At 41.2% G+C, this 18,495-nt stretch overlaps 1 protein-coding gene across 5 annotated transcripts; it reads left to right on the top strand.

Moving 5' to 3' along the window:
• Nucleotides 1-95: 95 nt before the first annotated feature.
• On the top strand, nucleotides 96-18,251 carry LOC118385251 (calpain small subunit 1-like). Of its 5 annotated transcripts, none has more exons than XM_052525084.1 (11): nucleotides 96-262; nucleotides 529-600; nucleotides 750-786; nucleotides 1,019-1,111; nucleotides 2,597-2,654; nucleotides 2,917-2,981; nucleotides 3,090-3,158; nucleotides 3,387-3,465; nucleotides 17,683-17,799; nucleotides 17,904-17,962; nucleotides 18,105-18,251. In XM_052525084.1, the coding sequence occupies exons 2-11, from the start codon at nucleotides 554-556 to the stop codon at nucleotides 18,129-18,131; spliced, it is 651 nt and encodes a 216-aa protein (XP_052381044.1). In that variant the 5' UTR covers nucleotides 96-262; nucleotides 529-553; the 3' UTR covers nucleotides 18,132-18,251. The 5 variants fall into 5 exon arrangements, with proteins under 5 accessions (XP_052381044.1, XP_052381030.1, XP_052381046.1 ...); XM_052525070.1 differs by lacking the exon at nucleotides 17,683-17,799 and adding an exon at nucleotides 3,640-3,756 and having other exon boundaries at nucleotides 18,105-18,250; XM_052525086.1 differs by lacking the exons at nucleotides 17,683-17,799; nucleotides 17,904-17,962 and adding exons at nucleotides 3,640-3,756; nucleotides 3,861-3,919 and having other exon boundaries at nucleotides 18,105-18,248.
• Nucleotides 18,252-18,495: the final 244 nt, after the last annotated feature.

The raw sequence follows: 18,495 nt of genomic DNA, 5'->3' as shown, positions 1-18,495 counted from the left end.
AAGTGTCCTTAAAATATTCCGAATAAATCTCATCCGTAATGTCATCAATAGGGAAATGACAGTAATTCTTGACATCGCGCTACGGGTTATAGGACCCAGAGCCATTCCCGACCTGTCTCTCCCTATGGTGCGCACTTCTCTACTGGGCAGGGGTGTGGAGTTCTGATGCATTGAAAAAGAACTCCTTGCAAACCAGTTTTTTTGTACCCAATAGGAGTGCCATCGCGTCAGTCTGCCGACTTCAGCGAAGCATTTGATCCCTGTAAGTGTTCTTCTCAAATTAAGGCAATCTGATTTCCTTCATACGTTTATCTGACTGTTTCATGTTGGTTTGTTTTGTCTGTGTTTTGTCTGTTTGTGCTGCTTGCCAATACAGGCCAGTGAGAAAAGTTTTCAGAGGGAGCACCAAAAACAATAGCACATTTTTTTTTCAGCCGGACATACCGTATTATAGCTTACTTTCTCTGTTGTCGCCTTTTTTGTTTAATCGATTAGATGTTTGATTTTTTTCTCTCTTGACTTTTGTAGATTTCCCCCGCTGTCCCTCATCAAGATGTTTCTGGCTAAAAAACTCCTTGGTGGCATCCTGGATGTTGTGAGGTAGGCACTAAAGGTTCTGTTTGCACTAGCAAAACTCCTTTTGACACACACACACACACACACACACATACAGTCAGCATACTGACTTCATTCATGACTTTGCACACAGTTTTCATTAAATAGAAATAGGTCCTTGTATTCTCCAACAGCAACATCGACCCCAGTCAATTTGTGCCATCAGATCCTGTGAGTAAAACCTTTTAGTGCCTATTTTCTTTCATCACAAGTTCAGAACATCATAGTCTTATGAACATATTTTAGAAGTAAAACTACTCTTTTGAACAAATTAGCCACAGCTCTGCGTGCGTGCGTGTGCGTGTGCGTGTGTGTGTGTGTGTGTGTGTGTGTGTGTGCCAGACTGCAGTGAAGAGGGATGTGTGTTCGTGCTAACAGAACCCGTTCTGTGTTTGTGTCCTAGCCTCCACCACGCAGACCTCTGGCCTACACGGAGCAGAATGAAAATGACGAGGAGAGACAGTTTCGCAAGGTCTTCCAGCAACTCGCTGGGGATGTAAGTACTTATTGTTTTTCAACATACTCCCTCCTACTACTCTCATATCTATTCACCTCTGAACCTACTGACCTTTCCTATCCTGTTCAGAGACGAGCCCAGATAAGTCAAGTCAACAATGCCTCTCATGCTTGATTCTAACGATGAGTCATTGAGAGATATTCTTCATCTTAGGCTTTTGGCCATCAAATACAGTGCTATACTATACGTGTGTCATTTGTATAATTGGGCAACTTGTTGAATGTTTTAAAGAGGCTGTTTTCATTATGTGGATATCCACAAGGACGACGCACAGTTGTTAAAATAATGTCTATTAACCCACCGTTAGTGGTTTAGTGTAATGGAGTGCAGAACAACAACCAGTGGAAATGAAGTTACCGTATTGTGTGTGTGTGTGGTGTATTGTCTTTTGAAGTAGGCGCAGCCAAATAGTAATGGCATGGATGGTAATTTCATTTATTGGCTGATGGTACACTGGCACAATCAGTGAAACCCTGTATCCCAGTTAAGTCTTTTGTGCATTCCAAACCCTTCCCTCCACCCGTTCACCCTGCTTCATCTGGAGCCTGTCTTCAGAATGTGATTCATCCATCTATTCAGACATGGTGAATTTAAGGCTTCAAATGTGCTCTCTGTCATTGCACTGCTGCCAACCAATAGAAGCCTTTTGGAAGAGTACAGTAAAGCGCTCCAGTTGGCTTAAATCATTGATTCCACCCCATTGGTTATGGTGATTTAAGCCCAGGGCTCCACAGACAATCCCCTTCTCTACAGCTATACTCACGATGATTCGCTGCTGTTGGATCAGGCAGTGGTGGAGTTTTGATGACAACCCAACCCTGGTTTATTCCACGGACAGGAAGTGGGACTGGTTCCTCCTCTATGTGCCTCCTACCATTGTCTGACATGGTGGCTCTCCTGTTTGGTTAGTTTTGTGTGGGTGGGGTGGGGTGTAGATTGTGTGAATCATAGATAGTGTCAGATACATGTTATACTGGTACGGTCAGCTGGTAACGATTGACTTTTTAAATTGATGACTAGCCGACCTCATTGAGGCCTTACTCATAAGGGGAGGGAACACAAGTTGCATATGGAATGAAACCTAAAGACATGCTGCACCTGCTGCAAATGTATCTGCCAAAGTTCTGAAGTTGTTACCATCACTTTGGTTGTTCTGATATGTCACGTAAACACACAAATACAGAGAACTATGTATTTGGTCCATGATTGTACCCATAAAACACCTGTGGAAATTACTTACCATTTATTACTTCATGATAAAAATCTGTATTTCTGCCCCTGAACAATGCAGTTAACCCACTGTTCCTAGGTCGTCAGTGTAAATAAGAATTTGTTCTTAACTGACTTACCTAGTTCAATCAAGTTTACATAAAAACATTTTGTTTCAGTGTCCTTTTGTGAGCTGAGTTGTGACGCAAATACATGGAGGGCATATTTACCTGTGGATCTCTCTGTGTATTATAGGACATGGAGGTGAGCCCCACTGAACTGATGAACATCCTCAACAGGATCATTGGCAAACGTGAGTCCTATTCTTACACAAACACCATGCGTGTGTCTACAGTATACTTGTCATTGCATTCTTTATAGTATTTAGACCTCTGTGTGCATGTACCTTTTGTTCGACAGCATGTCTATGCATGCCTTTTTGTATCTATGTGCTCTCTGTACACACACACACACACACACATTTTACTCATCTCGATTCCTCTTGTACAAGACTGGTTCCATGGAATGGTTTACTTTGTTGTATTGATGCAGTGGTCTGTCTGTGTTAATTTCAGGTTCTGACCTGAAGACTGACGGCTTTAGCATCGAGTCATGCAGGGGCATGGTGGCTGTCATGGACGTATCCTTCCACATCTGTGTTTGTATTAGGACGGAGCACTATACTACACTATACTATACTATCAGAGTAGTTGAATTTTTTTTTTTTACCTTAACCCTGAGCACACAGAGTGACAGCACAGGGAAGCTAGGTTTCCACGAGTTCAAGTTTTTATGGAACAACATCAAGAAATGGCAGGTGAGTTTCAGTTCTCTTGTTCTATTTTTGACAATCGGCAACTTGAACTACAATTGATTTACATGTATTTGCAAGGTGTTCATATAAGACCCCATACAACTTCCAATAGTCCTCTTACTCCACTACTGTAAGAATGATGTTTTTATAATGTCATGTTAAAACCCTCTTAATAAAAGGTGCAGCCAACTTTGACCTCTCGGCGTGACCTTACTTCCGCCTCTGTTGCAGGGCATCTACACATCAAATGACGCAGACTGCTCAGGGGTCATCTCCTCGCGAGAGCTGTCCTCTGCCTTCAAAACTGCATGTGGGCTTAGAAATCATGACAACCGGAACATGGAATTGCATATTTCGTTGTCATCATAAGGCCTTTATAACAGTGTCATAAGTGACAACAAATGCTGATGAAAGCTAGCTTTTTTTTCCTACATATGTGTTTGGTATCATTTGTGTCTCTCTTTCCTGTTATGTCCGTGTTCAGGTTTCCCTCTCAACGACCAGCTCTTCCAGTTGATCGTTCGCAGGTACAGTGACGAACAGGGCAACATGGACTTTGACAACTTCATTGGGTGCCTGGTCAGACTGGACGCCATGTGTCGTAAGTGAATCCTCAACATTCCCCTGCTCAGTCCGATTATGTTCTTGTTTTCAGACTATTTACTTTTCATTACACTTCAGTAATAGTGTTTTGTGCATTTTCAGGAGCCTTCAAGACTCTGGACAAAGATAATAATGGAAAGATCAAAGTCAACATCCAGGAGGTAAATTAGTTTTCACTATTTCCTCTGCAATTAAACAGTGTGTTTTAGGGACCATTTGTATGATTAATGAATGGATATAGACACTGAAATGAAACCTAAATAACCACACCTCGTGTTTTGCCTTCTTTGCAGTGGCTTCAGTTGACCATGCACTCATAAAGCATCAGGGAAAGCCTACAACAAGTCTGCATTCATCTCTCTCTCTCTCAAGATTTTATTTCAAAGTACCATTGTTATTGTTTGCAAACATTCATTTGGCGTTCAGTCATGAATGTTAATTTAATTCATCACTAGATGGCAGCAACACCGGGAAAAGCACAAATCTACTTTCTCTCCATTAGTCCAAATGAAAAAAATATATAAAAAGGTAGTTCAGTTTTCTGTTTTTCTTTTTTTTGTCTTGCAACACATTTTTGGTCAAACATTCTGTACTGCTATGTAATATATGCATTCTAGTGCTCAATAAAGGGCCAATATTACGCAATACTTGCAGCTGTCTCATTACCATTTCTACATGTTCTGCTTTTGCTCATTAAAGAATTGACCTCTCATGTTTGAAGATTACTTTAATCCGTTTGTTGTATTGTGGTTATTTGACTGACTTTTGAAAACCAAGTCAATAACAAAGTTGATTGTTCTCAAGGACAACAACCACCTGAGCCACTGCCTGTTCCCTCCGCTACCATCCAGAAGAAGTCAGTACAGGTGCATCAAAGCTGGGACTGATGAGACTGGAAAAACAGCTTCTATCTCAAGGCCATCAGACTGTTAAACAGCCACCACTAACACAGAGTCTGCAGCTTACATACAGACTCGAAATCATTGGTCACTTTAATCAGATGTATCACTAGTCACTTTAATGTTTACATATCTTGCACCACACCACTGATCTAATTTGTATATACTGTGTTTTATTGCATCTTGCCTATGCCGCTCTATCATTGCACATCCAAATATTTATATATTCTGATTCCATTCCTTTACTTAGATTTGTGTGTATTGGGTAGTTGTTGTGGAATTGTTAGATTACATCCTAGATATTGCTGCACTGTCAGAACTAGACACACAAGCATTTCGCTACACTCGCAATAACATCTGCTAACCATGTGTATGTGAAAATAAGAGAGCCGCACACTCTAGGAGCTCGGATGCAAACATGTAATTACCAACGTTTCGACAGCCAAGCTGTCTTCATCGGGGTATAATCAAACACTGCGGGATGACTCGTTTTATATATAGTGTCAAAAGAAACAGGTGTCTGTAATCATGGCTAAGTCTGGCCTAATATCATTGGTTAATGATCTAATATTAAAATGTCATACAAACAACAAATGGATAGCATATGATCATAAATTAATTTGACTACACAAGCTTACAAACAATTACAATGGCAAAGTCACAATCACAAGAATGGCTTCAGATCAAAGTCTACGTTGAGACCGAAAGGAGCAAGGGTCTTTAAGTTAGATCCAGGCAGCCTCTCGTTTTAACAATACATTATCAAGGTCACCCCCTCTCTTAGGGAGGGTGACATGTTCGATGCCAATATAACGCAGAGACGAAATCGAGTGGCCCTGCCTCCAAGAAGTGGGCCGCAACTGGGTAAGTAAAGTTAACACCTAATGGTGCTACGATGCTCTGAGATACGTCCTTTTAATTCGCGCTTTGTTTTACCCACATCATTTTTTACCACAAGGACAAGTTATAAGATAAATAACTGCCTTAGTGGAGCATGTAATAACACCTTTAATTGGGATCGATTTCCCAAAGCGTGTGCGATCGAGAAGGCCTACACACATGACTCAGTTACACCAGCTCTGTCAGAAGGAATGGGCCAAAATTCACCCAACTTATTGTGGGAAGCTCATGGAAGGCTACCTGAAACGTTTGACCCAAGTTAAACAATTTAAAGGCAATGGTACCAAATACTTATTGAGTGTATGTAAACTTCTGACCCACTTCTGACCCACTGGGAATGTGATGAATGTGCGCGAAATGGCGGAGCACATTGATGACATTGATAATCGAGGACGCAGATGTAATATTAGTGTTGTGGGACTCCTGGAAAATTCTGAAGGGACACGTTCAGTAAAATTCTTTGAGGAATGGATCCCTGGCTACCTACAAATGGACACTAAGGCTGGTCGTGTGAAGCTGGACAGAGCCCATCGCTCTCAAGCACCGATACCTGGTCCCAATCAGCGCCTACGGCTGGTGGTTATAAAGTTACACAACCTCACCGACAAGCAGCGCGTCCGCGTCATGGATGTGGCTAGAAACATCGGCTCTGATGGTAGTCAACATAAAGGTCCAAAGGTCTCATTCTTCAATGATTATTCCACAGCGGTTGTACGAAGACGCAAAGCATTTGATGAGGCGAAGGCTCGACTCAGGAGAATGAAGATGGACATGAAGATGGGTTTAAGTATAGTTGGAGTTCAGGGTTCATATCGTTTGTTTATGCTCAGTGAGATAGAGGAGAGTTCAACACATGGAAAAAGGTACCACTCCACTTTTACAGTAGGATCCAGTCTGGATATTGAATGGTCAAGGCACAATGGCAGGTAACAGACTGCGTGTATGTACATGGAACATTAGAGGGAGCCATAACTCCATTAAAAGGAAGAAGGTACTGTCTTTTTTGAAAAAATAAAATATTGATATTGCCCTGTTGCCCTGTTGCAAGAAACTCAATTGGATGATAAGGAGCACCTGAAATTACAACAACGGGGGTTTGGTCAAGTGTTTTTCTCATCATTTACATCCAGAAGTAGAGGTGTAGCTATTCTGGTGAAAAAGAACTTACCACTTTAGGTCTTGAATTGTGTGAAAGATAAATTTGGTTGCTTTGTTATAATTAATGGTACTTTACAAGGGCAGAACATTTCCATAATGAATATTTACTTCCCCCCTGCTCACCCCCCTGATTTCCTCACTAAGGTATTTCTAGACTTTTCAGAATTAAACTCGGACACTTCAGTGGTTGGAGGAGATTTTAACTGCTTGTTGAACCCCCTTATTGATAAGTTTCCCAGCGGTATAGCTTCACTCTCTCCTCAAGCTAAGTCACTTAAAGCTATTTGTGATGATCTGGGGTATGCGGATGTCTGGAGAGCTTTTCATCCCTCCAACAGAGAGTTCACTTTTTTCTCTGCACCTCATGGATGTCAGACTAGAATAGATTACTTTTTTATGCCCAGGACGTCTTTGCAGTCTGTTTTATCCGCTAGGATAGGAAGCATAGTCATATCTGATCATGCTGAGGTGATCCTGGACATAAAACTCAACGGGGCATTCAATCGGTCAAGACATTGGAGGGTGAACACAACCATTCTTAAAGACCATACATTCACATCATATTTTATTACAGAGTTTAAAGCATTTTTCTCTATTAACTCTCAATCAACAGATAACCCCTCGCTCCTTTGGGAGACCTGTAAAGCGTATGCCAGGGGTCTGATTATGTCATACACAGCTACTAAGAGACAGAAAAAGCGTGAAAAGCAAAAAATGTTAGAGGGTGAATTAGGAACTAAAGAGAAGGACTACATTAAAACGCCCACTCCTGCCCTATTAAAGGAAATATCAGTCATTAGATCAACGTTAGACTCTCTCCTAACACAGGACGCTGAAAAGAAAATGAGATTTGTCAGGCAAAAGCTATATGATCATGGTGATAAGCCAGGAAAGTACTTGGCATACCTAGCTAAAAAGTGGGCTGACTCTCAGTCAATTGTTACTATTACTAAGTGACTTATTTAAGAAATGTTATACAAACCTTTATGCCTCAGAACTGCCAAAGGATGCACCCAAATTAATGGAGAACTTATTTCGTAAGATTGAGCTCCCTACTATCTCCGAAGAGCAGAGGTCCCTCCTTAATGCCCCTATTACCAAGGAAGAGATAATGTTCGCAATTAAGAATCTGCAAAATGGTAAGGCCCCAGGACCAGACGGGTTTTGTAGTGAGTTCTATAAAGAGTTCCATGGCCTGATTCTTGAGCCATTGTGTGATATGTTTAACCACTCATTTTCAAATGACCAACTCCCTCAAACGCTGAGAGAAGCCAACATTTCACTTATTCTCAAAAAGGGAAAATGTCCAGAGTCTTGTTCCTCGTACAGACCAATTTCCCTTCTGATTGTGGATAGAAAATTGTTTTCTAAAATTCTAGCCACAAGATTAGAGGACTCACTGCCACTAATTGTGAAAGGAGACCAAACTGGCTTCATTAGGGGCCGTAAGTCATGCAACAATGTCAGGCGGCTTCTTAATGTAATTCAAGCCTATCAACAAAGTGCTGTGGATGGTCTTGTGCTCTCCCTAGATGCTGAGAAAGCATTTGATCGTGTGGAGTGGTCTTACCTATTATTTGCTCTAAATAAATTTGGTCTGGGGGAGGCTGCTGTCCTTACTAATGGGCTAAGGTCAAATAGCTTCTCTGTACACAGAGGTACCAGACAGGGCTGTCCTTTATCCCCCCTCCTCTTTGCACTCGCTATGGAACCACTGGCCGAGGCCATCAGGTTAACGCCTGCTATACAGGGGCTGCTCATTGGTGATGTTCACCATAAAGTAAGCTTGTACGCTGATGCTGTCCTGATATTCATCTCTAGTCCCGAGACTTCAATTACATCTCTTATTAATATTATTGAATTATTCAGCGAATTCTCAGGCTACAAGATTAACCTCAGAGGCTATGCCACTTGGTAACCTACACTCTGTACCTAATACATCTCCCCCTTCCCTTTTAAATGGTCTCCCTCAGGTTTCATGTATCTGGGTATATTTGTAACTCTTAAATTCCAGCTAATGTTCAAAGCCAATTTTGTTCCCTTGTTTGATACAATAAGACAGGATCTGAAGCGCTGGAACTCTCTCCCGATTTCTTGGTTGGGTAGAATATCCCTCTTGAAAATGAACATTTTACCTAGACTACTTTACCCAATCCAAATGATCCCAGTATTACTCTCCAATAAGGTAATAAAGGATGTAAATGGATGGCTAAGTTCCTTTATATGGAGTAAACGCAAGCCAAGACTTAAGATGGCAATATTGCAGCTGCCAAGTTCTATGGGCGGCTTGGACCTGCCCAATATCAGGTTCTATCAATGGTGTGCCCACCTTTGTTATATTTCTGACTGGATCACAAATGATGACTCCTCTATTTGGTTAGACATTGAGACTTCTCTTTCAAAATACCCCTTCAAGGATCTTTTATTTTTCAGAAGTTTCAAGTCTGTAGAAGATCACTGCAATAATCCCGTTACACTTAACACACTCAAAGTATGGAGGTCAGTTCAACGCTTCCTGGGAAGGTCCAAACTAACCTCTGCTCTTACCCCAATTCTTAACAACCCAGATTTCAGTCCAGGATTGCTGGATGCTGGCTTTAACTTATGGCTTAATAAGGGCATACGCAGGCTAAATGACTTATTTGCTAATAAGATTTTTGTTGTCATTTGAGCAGATGGTCGAGAAATATCGACTCTCAAAGCAGGACTTTTCCCGCTTCCTACAAGTAAGACATTATATTCTGAAGAGCACCACCTTAATTGGTAACCTAGATGTGTCTGTCATTGAAATAATGCTTTTTTTCCCACAAAGGAAAATGTCTGTAAGTCTGTTTTATGATACTTTAAGGTCCTTTTCTGCTGTCAACACACAGAGGGTGAAACAAGTGTGGGAGAAAGAATTGTCTGTTACTATTGACAAAGAGATGTGGGAGGACATTTGGAGATATGCAAAAACAATATCTATATGTAACCGTACTAGAGCAATCCAGTTAAGAATAATACACAGATGGCATATATCCCCAAATCGCAGACATGCTTTTAGCCCCACTTCCTCTTCCCCCCAGTGTCTTAAATGCAAAACTGATACAGGCACCCTAACACATTGTTTATGGTCATGTACCAAAATACAAAGATACTGGTCTGGTGTTCTGCAAGAAATTGAAAAGATCCTAGGGGTTAATCTAGAATTGGACCCAGTTTCTTTACTGTTAGGTCTCCCAAGTAGGCATGTTACTTCTGTGGGTAAAAGGAGGCTTTACAACATCCTTACCTTCACAGCGAGGAAAAACATCCTTTTACAGTGGATTCGCGATAAGGTTCCTTCTATTAAAGATTGGCATAAGATACTATTTGAATGGGTGCCTCTGGAATATCTGACATGTACATTGCATTCTAAAACAGACCAGTTCTACAAAGTATGGGAACCTTATCTAAATTACCTAGAACCTGAGGTATCAGCTATTATGCTGCAAGGATTCTCTTAGAATGGCGGGGATCTATGTATTTCAGAACTACACTGTACGTTCCATGTGTGGAACCTAACCTCCTGGTTTAAACTGAGCGTTTTTTTATTTATTTCTGTTTGTAAGTTTGTTTAAAATGTATGTATTGAGAGACGCAATGATGGTGATGGGGTGAGAAGCACCGAGCGGGAAGAGGAAAATGGTGTACGTATGTATGGGTGTGTATGGGTGTGTGTGCGTGCGCGTATGTATGCATATGTGTGTGTATATGCATGGGTATATGTATGTGTATATATATGCGCGTAGATATGTGTAAGTGGGTGCTGTTTTTCTTGTTTTTGTTCTGTGTGCTTCGTCTCTGTTGTTGTATCTCTTAATACGGGTGAAAATTGTGAAATTCCAATAAAAATACTGTTACAAAAAAAAATGGAGTGGTGATCCTAACTGGCCTAAGACAGGGATTTTTTACTGGGATTAAATGTCAGGAATTTAAATGTTAAATGAATTTAAAAGTTAAATGTATTTGCCTAAGGTGAATGAAAACTACAGGTGAAGTCGGAAGTTATCATCTGAGATGTTTATATTCACGTTAACGGATGGTGACCCCAGCTAGGAGCAAAAGATTGATTTCCCAGGTCTCGCCTTTCTTTCGTCCTTCTTCCAAGTCATGTCATCTGCCCGGATGTCAAATCACCTGATCCCATTGATTCTCCTCCGGTGGCTCTCCTTCTGTTCTTCCATCCTTCTCAGCCTGAAGGTGGTCCTCGAAGGAGTTCTGATCTGGTTTGACAACTTCCACCACAACAAATCAAATGTTATTAGTCACATGCGCTGAATACAACAGGTGTAGACCCTACAGTGAAATGATTACTTACGAGCCACTAACCGACAGTGCAGTTTCAAAAAATACGGATATGAGATAAAAGTACCAAGTAATTAAAGAGGAGCAGTAAAAAAAAATAACAATATATATATATATATATATATACAGGGGGGTGCCGGTATAGAGTCAATGTGCAGGGGCACCGGTTAGTTGAGGTAGTATGTACATGTAGGTAGAGTTAATTAAAGTGACTATGCATAGACTACAACAGAGAGGGGAGGGGGGGCACCAATGTGAATAGTCTGGGTAGCCATTTGACTAGATGTTCAGGAGTGTTATGGCTTAGGGGTAGAAGCTGTTTAGAAGCCTCTTGGCCCTAGACTTGGTGCTCCGGTACCGCTTGCCGTGTGGTAGCAGAGAGAACAGTCTATGACTAGGGTGGCTGGAGTCTTGACAATTTTCAGGGCCTTCCTCTGACAACGCCTGGTATAGAGGTCCTGGATGGCAGGAAGCATGGCCCCAGTGATGTACTGGGCCGTTCGCACTACCCTCTGTAGTGCCTTGCGGTCAGAGGCTGAGCAGTTGCCATACCAGGCAGTGATGCAGCCAGTCAGGCTCTCGATGGTGCAGCTGTAGAACCTTTAGAGGATCTGAGGACCCATGCCAAATCTCCTGAGGGGGAATAGGTTTTGTCATGCCCGCTTCACGACTGTCATGGTGTGCTAGGACCATGTTAGTTTGTTGGTAATGTGGACACCAAGGAACTTGAAGCTCTCAACCTGCTCCACTCTAGCCCCGTCAATGAGAATGGGGGTGTGCTCTGTCCTGATTTTCCAGTAGTCCACAATCATCTCCTTTGTCTTGATCGCGTTGAGGGAGAGGTTGTTGTCCTGGCACCACACGGCCAGGTCTCTGACCGCCTCCCTATAGGCTGTCTCTTTGTTGTCTGTGATCAGGCCTACCACTGTTGTGTCATCGGTAAATTGAATGATGGTATTGGAGTCGTGCCTGGCTGTGTGAATGTTGACCTGTCTAAAGGTCTTACCCAGATCGGCTGCGGAGAGCGTAATCACACAGTCTTCCGGTACAGCTGGTGCTCTCATGCATGTTTCAGTTATTTGCCTCGAAGTGAGCATAGAAGTAGTTTAGCTTGTCCGGCAGGCTCGTGTCACTGGGCAGCTCGTGCCTGTACTTCGTGCCGTCTCTGGGTGAGAGTTTTCTTGTTTGCTTATGGCAGTGTTGTGTCTTTGGCTATGCCGGATTAAGTGATATGACATGCTATTCTATAAAATAATTTCTCCGTAATTGATATCACCTGTTTGAGCTAATCATGTCAATGTAATTAACTAGAGAGTCGGACACCACAAAATAATATTTATAGAGCTGTTATCTTCCAAATAAACTCTTAAAGACCTAGTAATATTTTACATCAATAGCAGTCAATATCAATCGTCACCTTAATTCAGTTTCATCTGAAAGTTGTAAAAAAATGTTTTTGCACGAACCCTGGCTAACAAGTTGAATCAGCAATACAAAATTGGTTAGCATCAATTTTTCAGTTTTTGATTTGTTAAAAAAGTTTGAAATATCCAATAAATGTCGTTCCACTTCATGATTGTGTCCCACTTGTTGTTGATTCTTCACAAAAAAATACAGTTTTATATCTTTATGTTTGAAGCCTGAAATGTGGCAAAAGGTCGCAAAGTTCAAGGGGGCCGAATACTTTTGCAAGGCACTGTAAATACCTAGGAGGCCTAGAAAATGATACAAGGGTGTCAGCGATTAGGTGAATGGATAAGGCGGAGTCAGGCGCAGGACACAGGTATGAGTAATAATCTGAGAATTTACTCAAAATCAAGCAATTTTCCAACAAGGAAGAACACTAATATCCAGAGCACAAAATAACAAAACCACTTGACAATGACAATCACACACAAAATAGAAAGGGAAGCCAGAGGGTTAAATAAAGAACGTTGATTATGGAATGGAAACCAGGTGTGTATAATGAAGACAAAACGAAAATGAAACATGGATCGGTGGTGACTAGAAAGCCGGTGTCGTCGACCGCCGAACGCCACCCAAACAAGGAGAGGCACCAACTTCGGCGGAAGTCGTGACAAAGGGATGGCTCCATAAAATAACAAACAAAATAAAACATAAAAAAATATGACCATACATATTTGTGTGTGTCACATATACACATGGCATATGCTTGGGTACCACCTTGACATCTCTGATATGCTTGCTCAATAAATGAATGCTAGAACAGCCAGGATTAGCTGTTTGTATCTAGTCTCTTAATAATTGCACAACGGTGCAAGTTAGACACATGTTATCTTATGTTTGCATGTGAGCATGTCTTTTTTTTTGTTGGTCCTGTCAATGTTCAGTGATCACACATGCCTCAGCATACCTTGGTTTCTCATATGATTGCCTCACCTGGTTCACCAACTACTTCTCTGATAGAGTTCAGTGTGTCAAATCGGAGGGCCTGTTATCCGGGCCTCTGGCAGTCTCTTTGGCGGTGCCTCAGGGTTCAATTCTTGGACCGACTCTCTTCTCTGTATACTTCAATGATGTCTCTCTTGCTGCTGGTGAGTCTCTGATCCACCTTTACGCAGACGACACCATTCTGTATACTTCTGGCCCTTCTTTGGACACTGTGTTAACAACCCTCCAGACAAGCTTCAATGCCATACAACTCTCCTTCCGTGGACTCCAATTGCTCTTAAATACAAGTAAAACTAAATGCATGCTCTTCAACCGATCGCTGCCTGCAACCGCCCGCCCGCCCAACATCACTACTCTGGACGGTTCTGACTTAGAATATGTGGACAACTACAAATACCTAGGTGTCTGGTTAGACTGTAAACTCTCCTTCCAGACTCACATCAAACATCTCCAATCCAAAGTTGAATCTAGAATTGGTTTCCTATTTCGCAACAAAGCATCCTTCACTCGTGCTGCCAAACATATCCCTGTAAAACTGACCATCCTACCGATCCTCGACTTCGGAGATGTCATTTACAAAATAGCCCCAATACCCTACTCAATAAATTGGATGCAGTCTATCACAGTGCCATCCGTTTTGTCACCAAAGCCCCATATACTTCCCACCACTGCGACCTGTACGCTCTCGTTGGCTGGCCTTCGCTTCATACTTGTCGCCAAATCCACTGGCTCCAGGTCATCTACAAGACCCTGCTAGGTAAAGTCCCCCCTTATCTTAGCTCGCTGGTCAACATAGCAGCACCCACCTGTGGCAAGCGCTCAAGCAGGTATATCTCTCTGGTCACCCCCAAAATCAATTATTCCTTTGGCCGCCTCTCCTTCCAGTTCTCTGCTGCCAATGACTGGAACAAACTACAAAAATCTCTGAAACTGGAAACACTTATCTCCCTCACTAGCTTTAAGCACCAGCTGTCAGAGCAGCTCACTGCACCTGTATATAGCCCATCTATAATTTAGCCCAAACAACTACCCCCCCCCCTACTGTATATATTTATTTATTTTGCTCCTTTGCACCCCATTATTTTTATTTCTACTTTGCACATTCTTCCACTGCAAATCTACCATTCCAGTGTTTTACTTGCTATATTGTATTTACTTTGTCACCATGGTCTTTTTTTTGCCTTTACCTCCCTTATCTCACCTCATTTGCTCACATTGTATATAGACTTATTTTTCTGCTGCATTATTGACTGTATGTTTGTTTTACTCCATGTGTAACTCTGTGTCGTTGTATCTGTCGAACTGCTTTGCTTTATCTTGGCCAGGTCAAAATTGTAAATGAGAACTTGTTCTCAACTTGCCTACCTGGTTAAATAAAGGTGAAATAAATCAAATAAATAAATAAAAATACAAAGAAGGTTACTTTGCCAGCTTGCAAATGTGTGCTAAAAGTGGGGATGTTTCATAATATTTTTGATTATCTTATCTCCCCACCACCAAAGAACAATTTTTAAAATTTTGTTTTACAGAAAACCACAGAACCACCACTGCAATATAGGCCTACACTCAGATAAAAAAGTGCAACCTAAAACGATTCTTCCACTGTCCCCATAGGAGATCCCTTTTTAGTTCCAGGTAGAACCCCTTCTGTGTCTAGGTAGAACCCTTTTGGGCTCCATTCCCCAGAGGGTTCTACATAGAACCAAACAGACCTTTTGAAGATTTTGTCAACTTCTACTCAGACTTAAATAGCAGTGTTCCAAGAACCTCCACCAGGGGTGACTGTGGTGTCCTCAAACGACACGAGGGCATATCACATTCATTTTAGATCCCAACAGGTCTTTATTTTCATACTATATGCCCTCACTCTCATCACTATCTCCATTTGCCATCTTCTAATGTCTTTTCTTGGAACTCCATCCATACACACACACACACACACACACACACACACACACACACACACACACACACACACACACACACACACACACACACACACACACACACACACACACACACACACACACACACACACACACACACTACTGTGTCATCTTGTTTACATTTACCACATTTTAGGCATCCAGCTTTGGCCTTGGATGGATCATGTTGCAATGAGATGAGCACAGAGGTACGTATGTACAGTACTTTTCAGTGTGGCGGGAAATTAATTGAACAGGACAAGACTATGTGGTTTCTTGTGGAGGGAGTGCTGTGTGGGTGGTAGGTAGAACAGCTACAATGACGCTGATTGGTTGCTATGACTTCACTTCTTGACTAAAATAAATGTAGGTTTAGAAATTAGTTTGACCTTTCCATAGTTCAACAGCTGAAAAGCCTTCGTTAACATACTTCCAGAGATAGGCAGAGTTGCAAAGAAAAGCCATATCTTAGACTGGCCAATAAAAATAAAAGATTAAGATGGGCAAAAAACACAGACACTGGACAGAGGAACTCTGCCTAGAAGGCCAGAATCCCGGAGTCGCCTCTTCACTGTTGACGTCGAGACTGGTGTTTTGCGGGTACTATTTAATGAAGCTGCCAGTTGAGGACTTGTGAGGTGTCTGTTTCTCAAACTAGACACTCTAATGTACATGTCCTGTTGCTCTGTTGTGCACTGGGGCCTCCCACTCCTCTTTCTATTCTGGTTAGAGACAGTTTACACTGTTCTGTGAAGGGAGAAGTACACAGCGTTGTACGAGATCTTCAGTTTCTTGACAATTTCTAGCATGGAATAGCCTTAATTTCTCAGAACAAGAATAGACTGATGAGTTTCAGAAGAAAGTGTTTTGTTTCTGGCCATTTTGAGCCTGTAATCGAACCCACTGATTCTCTAGATACTCAACTGGTCTAAAGAAGGACCGTTTTATTGCTTCTTTAATCAGGACAACAATTTTCAGCTGTGCTAACATAATTGCAAAAGGGTTTTCTAATGATCAATTAGTCTTTTAAAATTATAAACTTGGACTAGCTAACACAACGTGCCATTGGAACACAGGAGTGATGGTTGCTGATAATGGGTCTCTGTACGCCTATGTAGATATTCCATAAAGAATCAGGCATTTCCAGCTTCAATAGTCATTTACAACATTAACAATGTCTACACTGTATTTTTGATCAGATTGATGTTATTTTAATGGACAAAAAATGTGCTTTTTAAAAATAAATACAAATACATTTCTAAGTGACCCCAAACTTTTGATTGGTAATGTACATTATTTACCTTCAGAGGTGAATGTATCAAACCAGTTGCCGTGATAAAGGTTTTTTGTTGTTGTGCACTCTCCTCAAGCTTGGTATTTTTTTCACTGTAATAGCTACTGTAAATTGAAGAGTGTCGTTAGATTAACTAGAATTTAAGCTTTCTGACAAATATCAGACATGTCGATGTGATGAGTATTTTTCATGTTTACTTACAACTTTATCCTAATCACAATAGCGCCCGTTAGCTCAACCGTCTCGTGGGGTGGGACACCGATCCCCAAGATGTGTCTGTTATATGAACTCTGTGAAGCATTTATTTAGGCTGCCATTTCTGATGCTGGTAACTCTAATGAACGTATCCTCTGTAGCAGAGGTGACTCTGGGTCTTTCTTTCCTGTGGCGGTCCTTATGAGTGCCATTTTCATCACAGACCTTGATGGTTTTTGTGACTGCACTTGAAGAAACTTTCCAAGTTCTTGAAATTTTCCGTATTGACTGACCTTCATGTCTTAAAGTAATGATGGATTGTCGTTTCTCTTTGCTTATTTGAGCTGTTCTTGCCATAATATGGTATTTCACCAAATAGGGCAATCTTCTATATACCACCCCTACCTTATCACAACACAACTGATTGGCTCAAACGCATTAAGAAGGAAATAAATTCCATAAATACATTTTTAACAAGGCACACCTGTTAATTGAAATGCATTCCAGGTGACTACCTCGTGAAGCTGGTTGAGAGAATGGCAAAAGTGTGCAAAGCTGTCATCAAGGCAAAGGGTGGCTACTTTTAAGAATCTCAAAGATAAAATATATTTTGACTTCTAAAAACACTTTTTTGGTTTCTACATGATTCCATATGTGTAAGTTCATAGTTTTGATATCTTCACTGTTATTCTACAATGTAGAAAATAGTACAAATAAATAAAAAATCTTGAATGAGTAGGTGTGTCCAAACTTTTGACTGGTACTGTACGTGTTTTGTCTCATTGGTTTTTCTCTCCTGTTATGTCCGTGTGCAGGTTTCCCTCTCAACGACCAGCTCTTCCAGTTGATCGTTCGCAGGTACAGTGACGAACAGGGCAACATGGACTTTGACAACTTCATTGGGTGCCTGGTCAGACTGGACGCCATGTGTCGTAAGTGAATCCTCAACATTCCCCTGCTCAGTCCGATTATGTTCTTGTTTTCAGACTATTTACTTTTCATTACACTTCAGTAATAGTGTTTTGTGCATTTTCAGGAGCCTTCAAGACTCTGGACAAAGATAATAATGGAAGGATCAAAGTCAACATCCAGGAGGTACATTAGTTTTCACTATTTCCTCTATATTTAAATGGTGTATTTAGGTTTAGGGACCATTTTTAAGATTAATGACTGGATATAGGCACTGAAATATAACCTAAATAACCACACCACTTATTGTGTTCTGCTTTCTCCGCAGTGGCTTCAGTTGACCATGCACTCATAAAGCATCAGGGAAAGCCTACAAAAAGACTACATTCATCTCTTCATTCATCTCTCTCTCTCTCTCATTTAAAATGTGTATTTCATATTACCATTGTTATTATTGTTTACGTCATTCAGTTGTAAGACTGCATCGATAGAGAAGTCCTTGGGAAACTGTGCAGTATTTTTTTATTATTTTTATTATTTCTTACATTGTTAGCCCAGAAAACCTTAAGTGTTATTTCATACAGGTAGAAACTAAAACAGGAAGCACCCGTGCCTAGGTCTATCCAATGCTGGTCTGACAAATCGGATTCCACGCTTCAAGATTGCTTCGATCACATGGACTGGGATATGTTACGGGTAGCCTCAGACAATAACTTTGA

The sequence above is a fragment of the Oncorhynchus keta genome, chromosome 1 (assembly GCF_023373465.1).
Source record: "Oncorhynchus keta strain PuntledgeMale-10-30-2019 chromosome 1, Oket_V2, whole genome shotgun sequence".
Lineage (NCBI taxonomy): Eukaryota > Metazoa > Chordata > Actinopteri > Salmoniformes > Salmonidae > Oncorhynchus > Oncorhynchus keta.
Note: the sequence above shows the minus strand (reverse complement) of the source record. Positions and strands in the feature narration are given on the sequence as shown.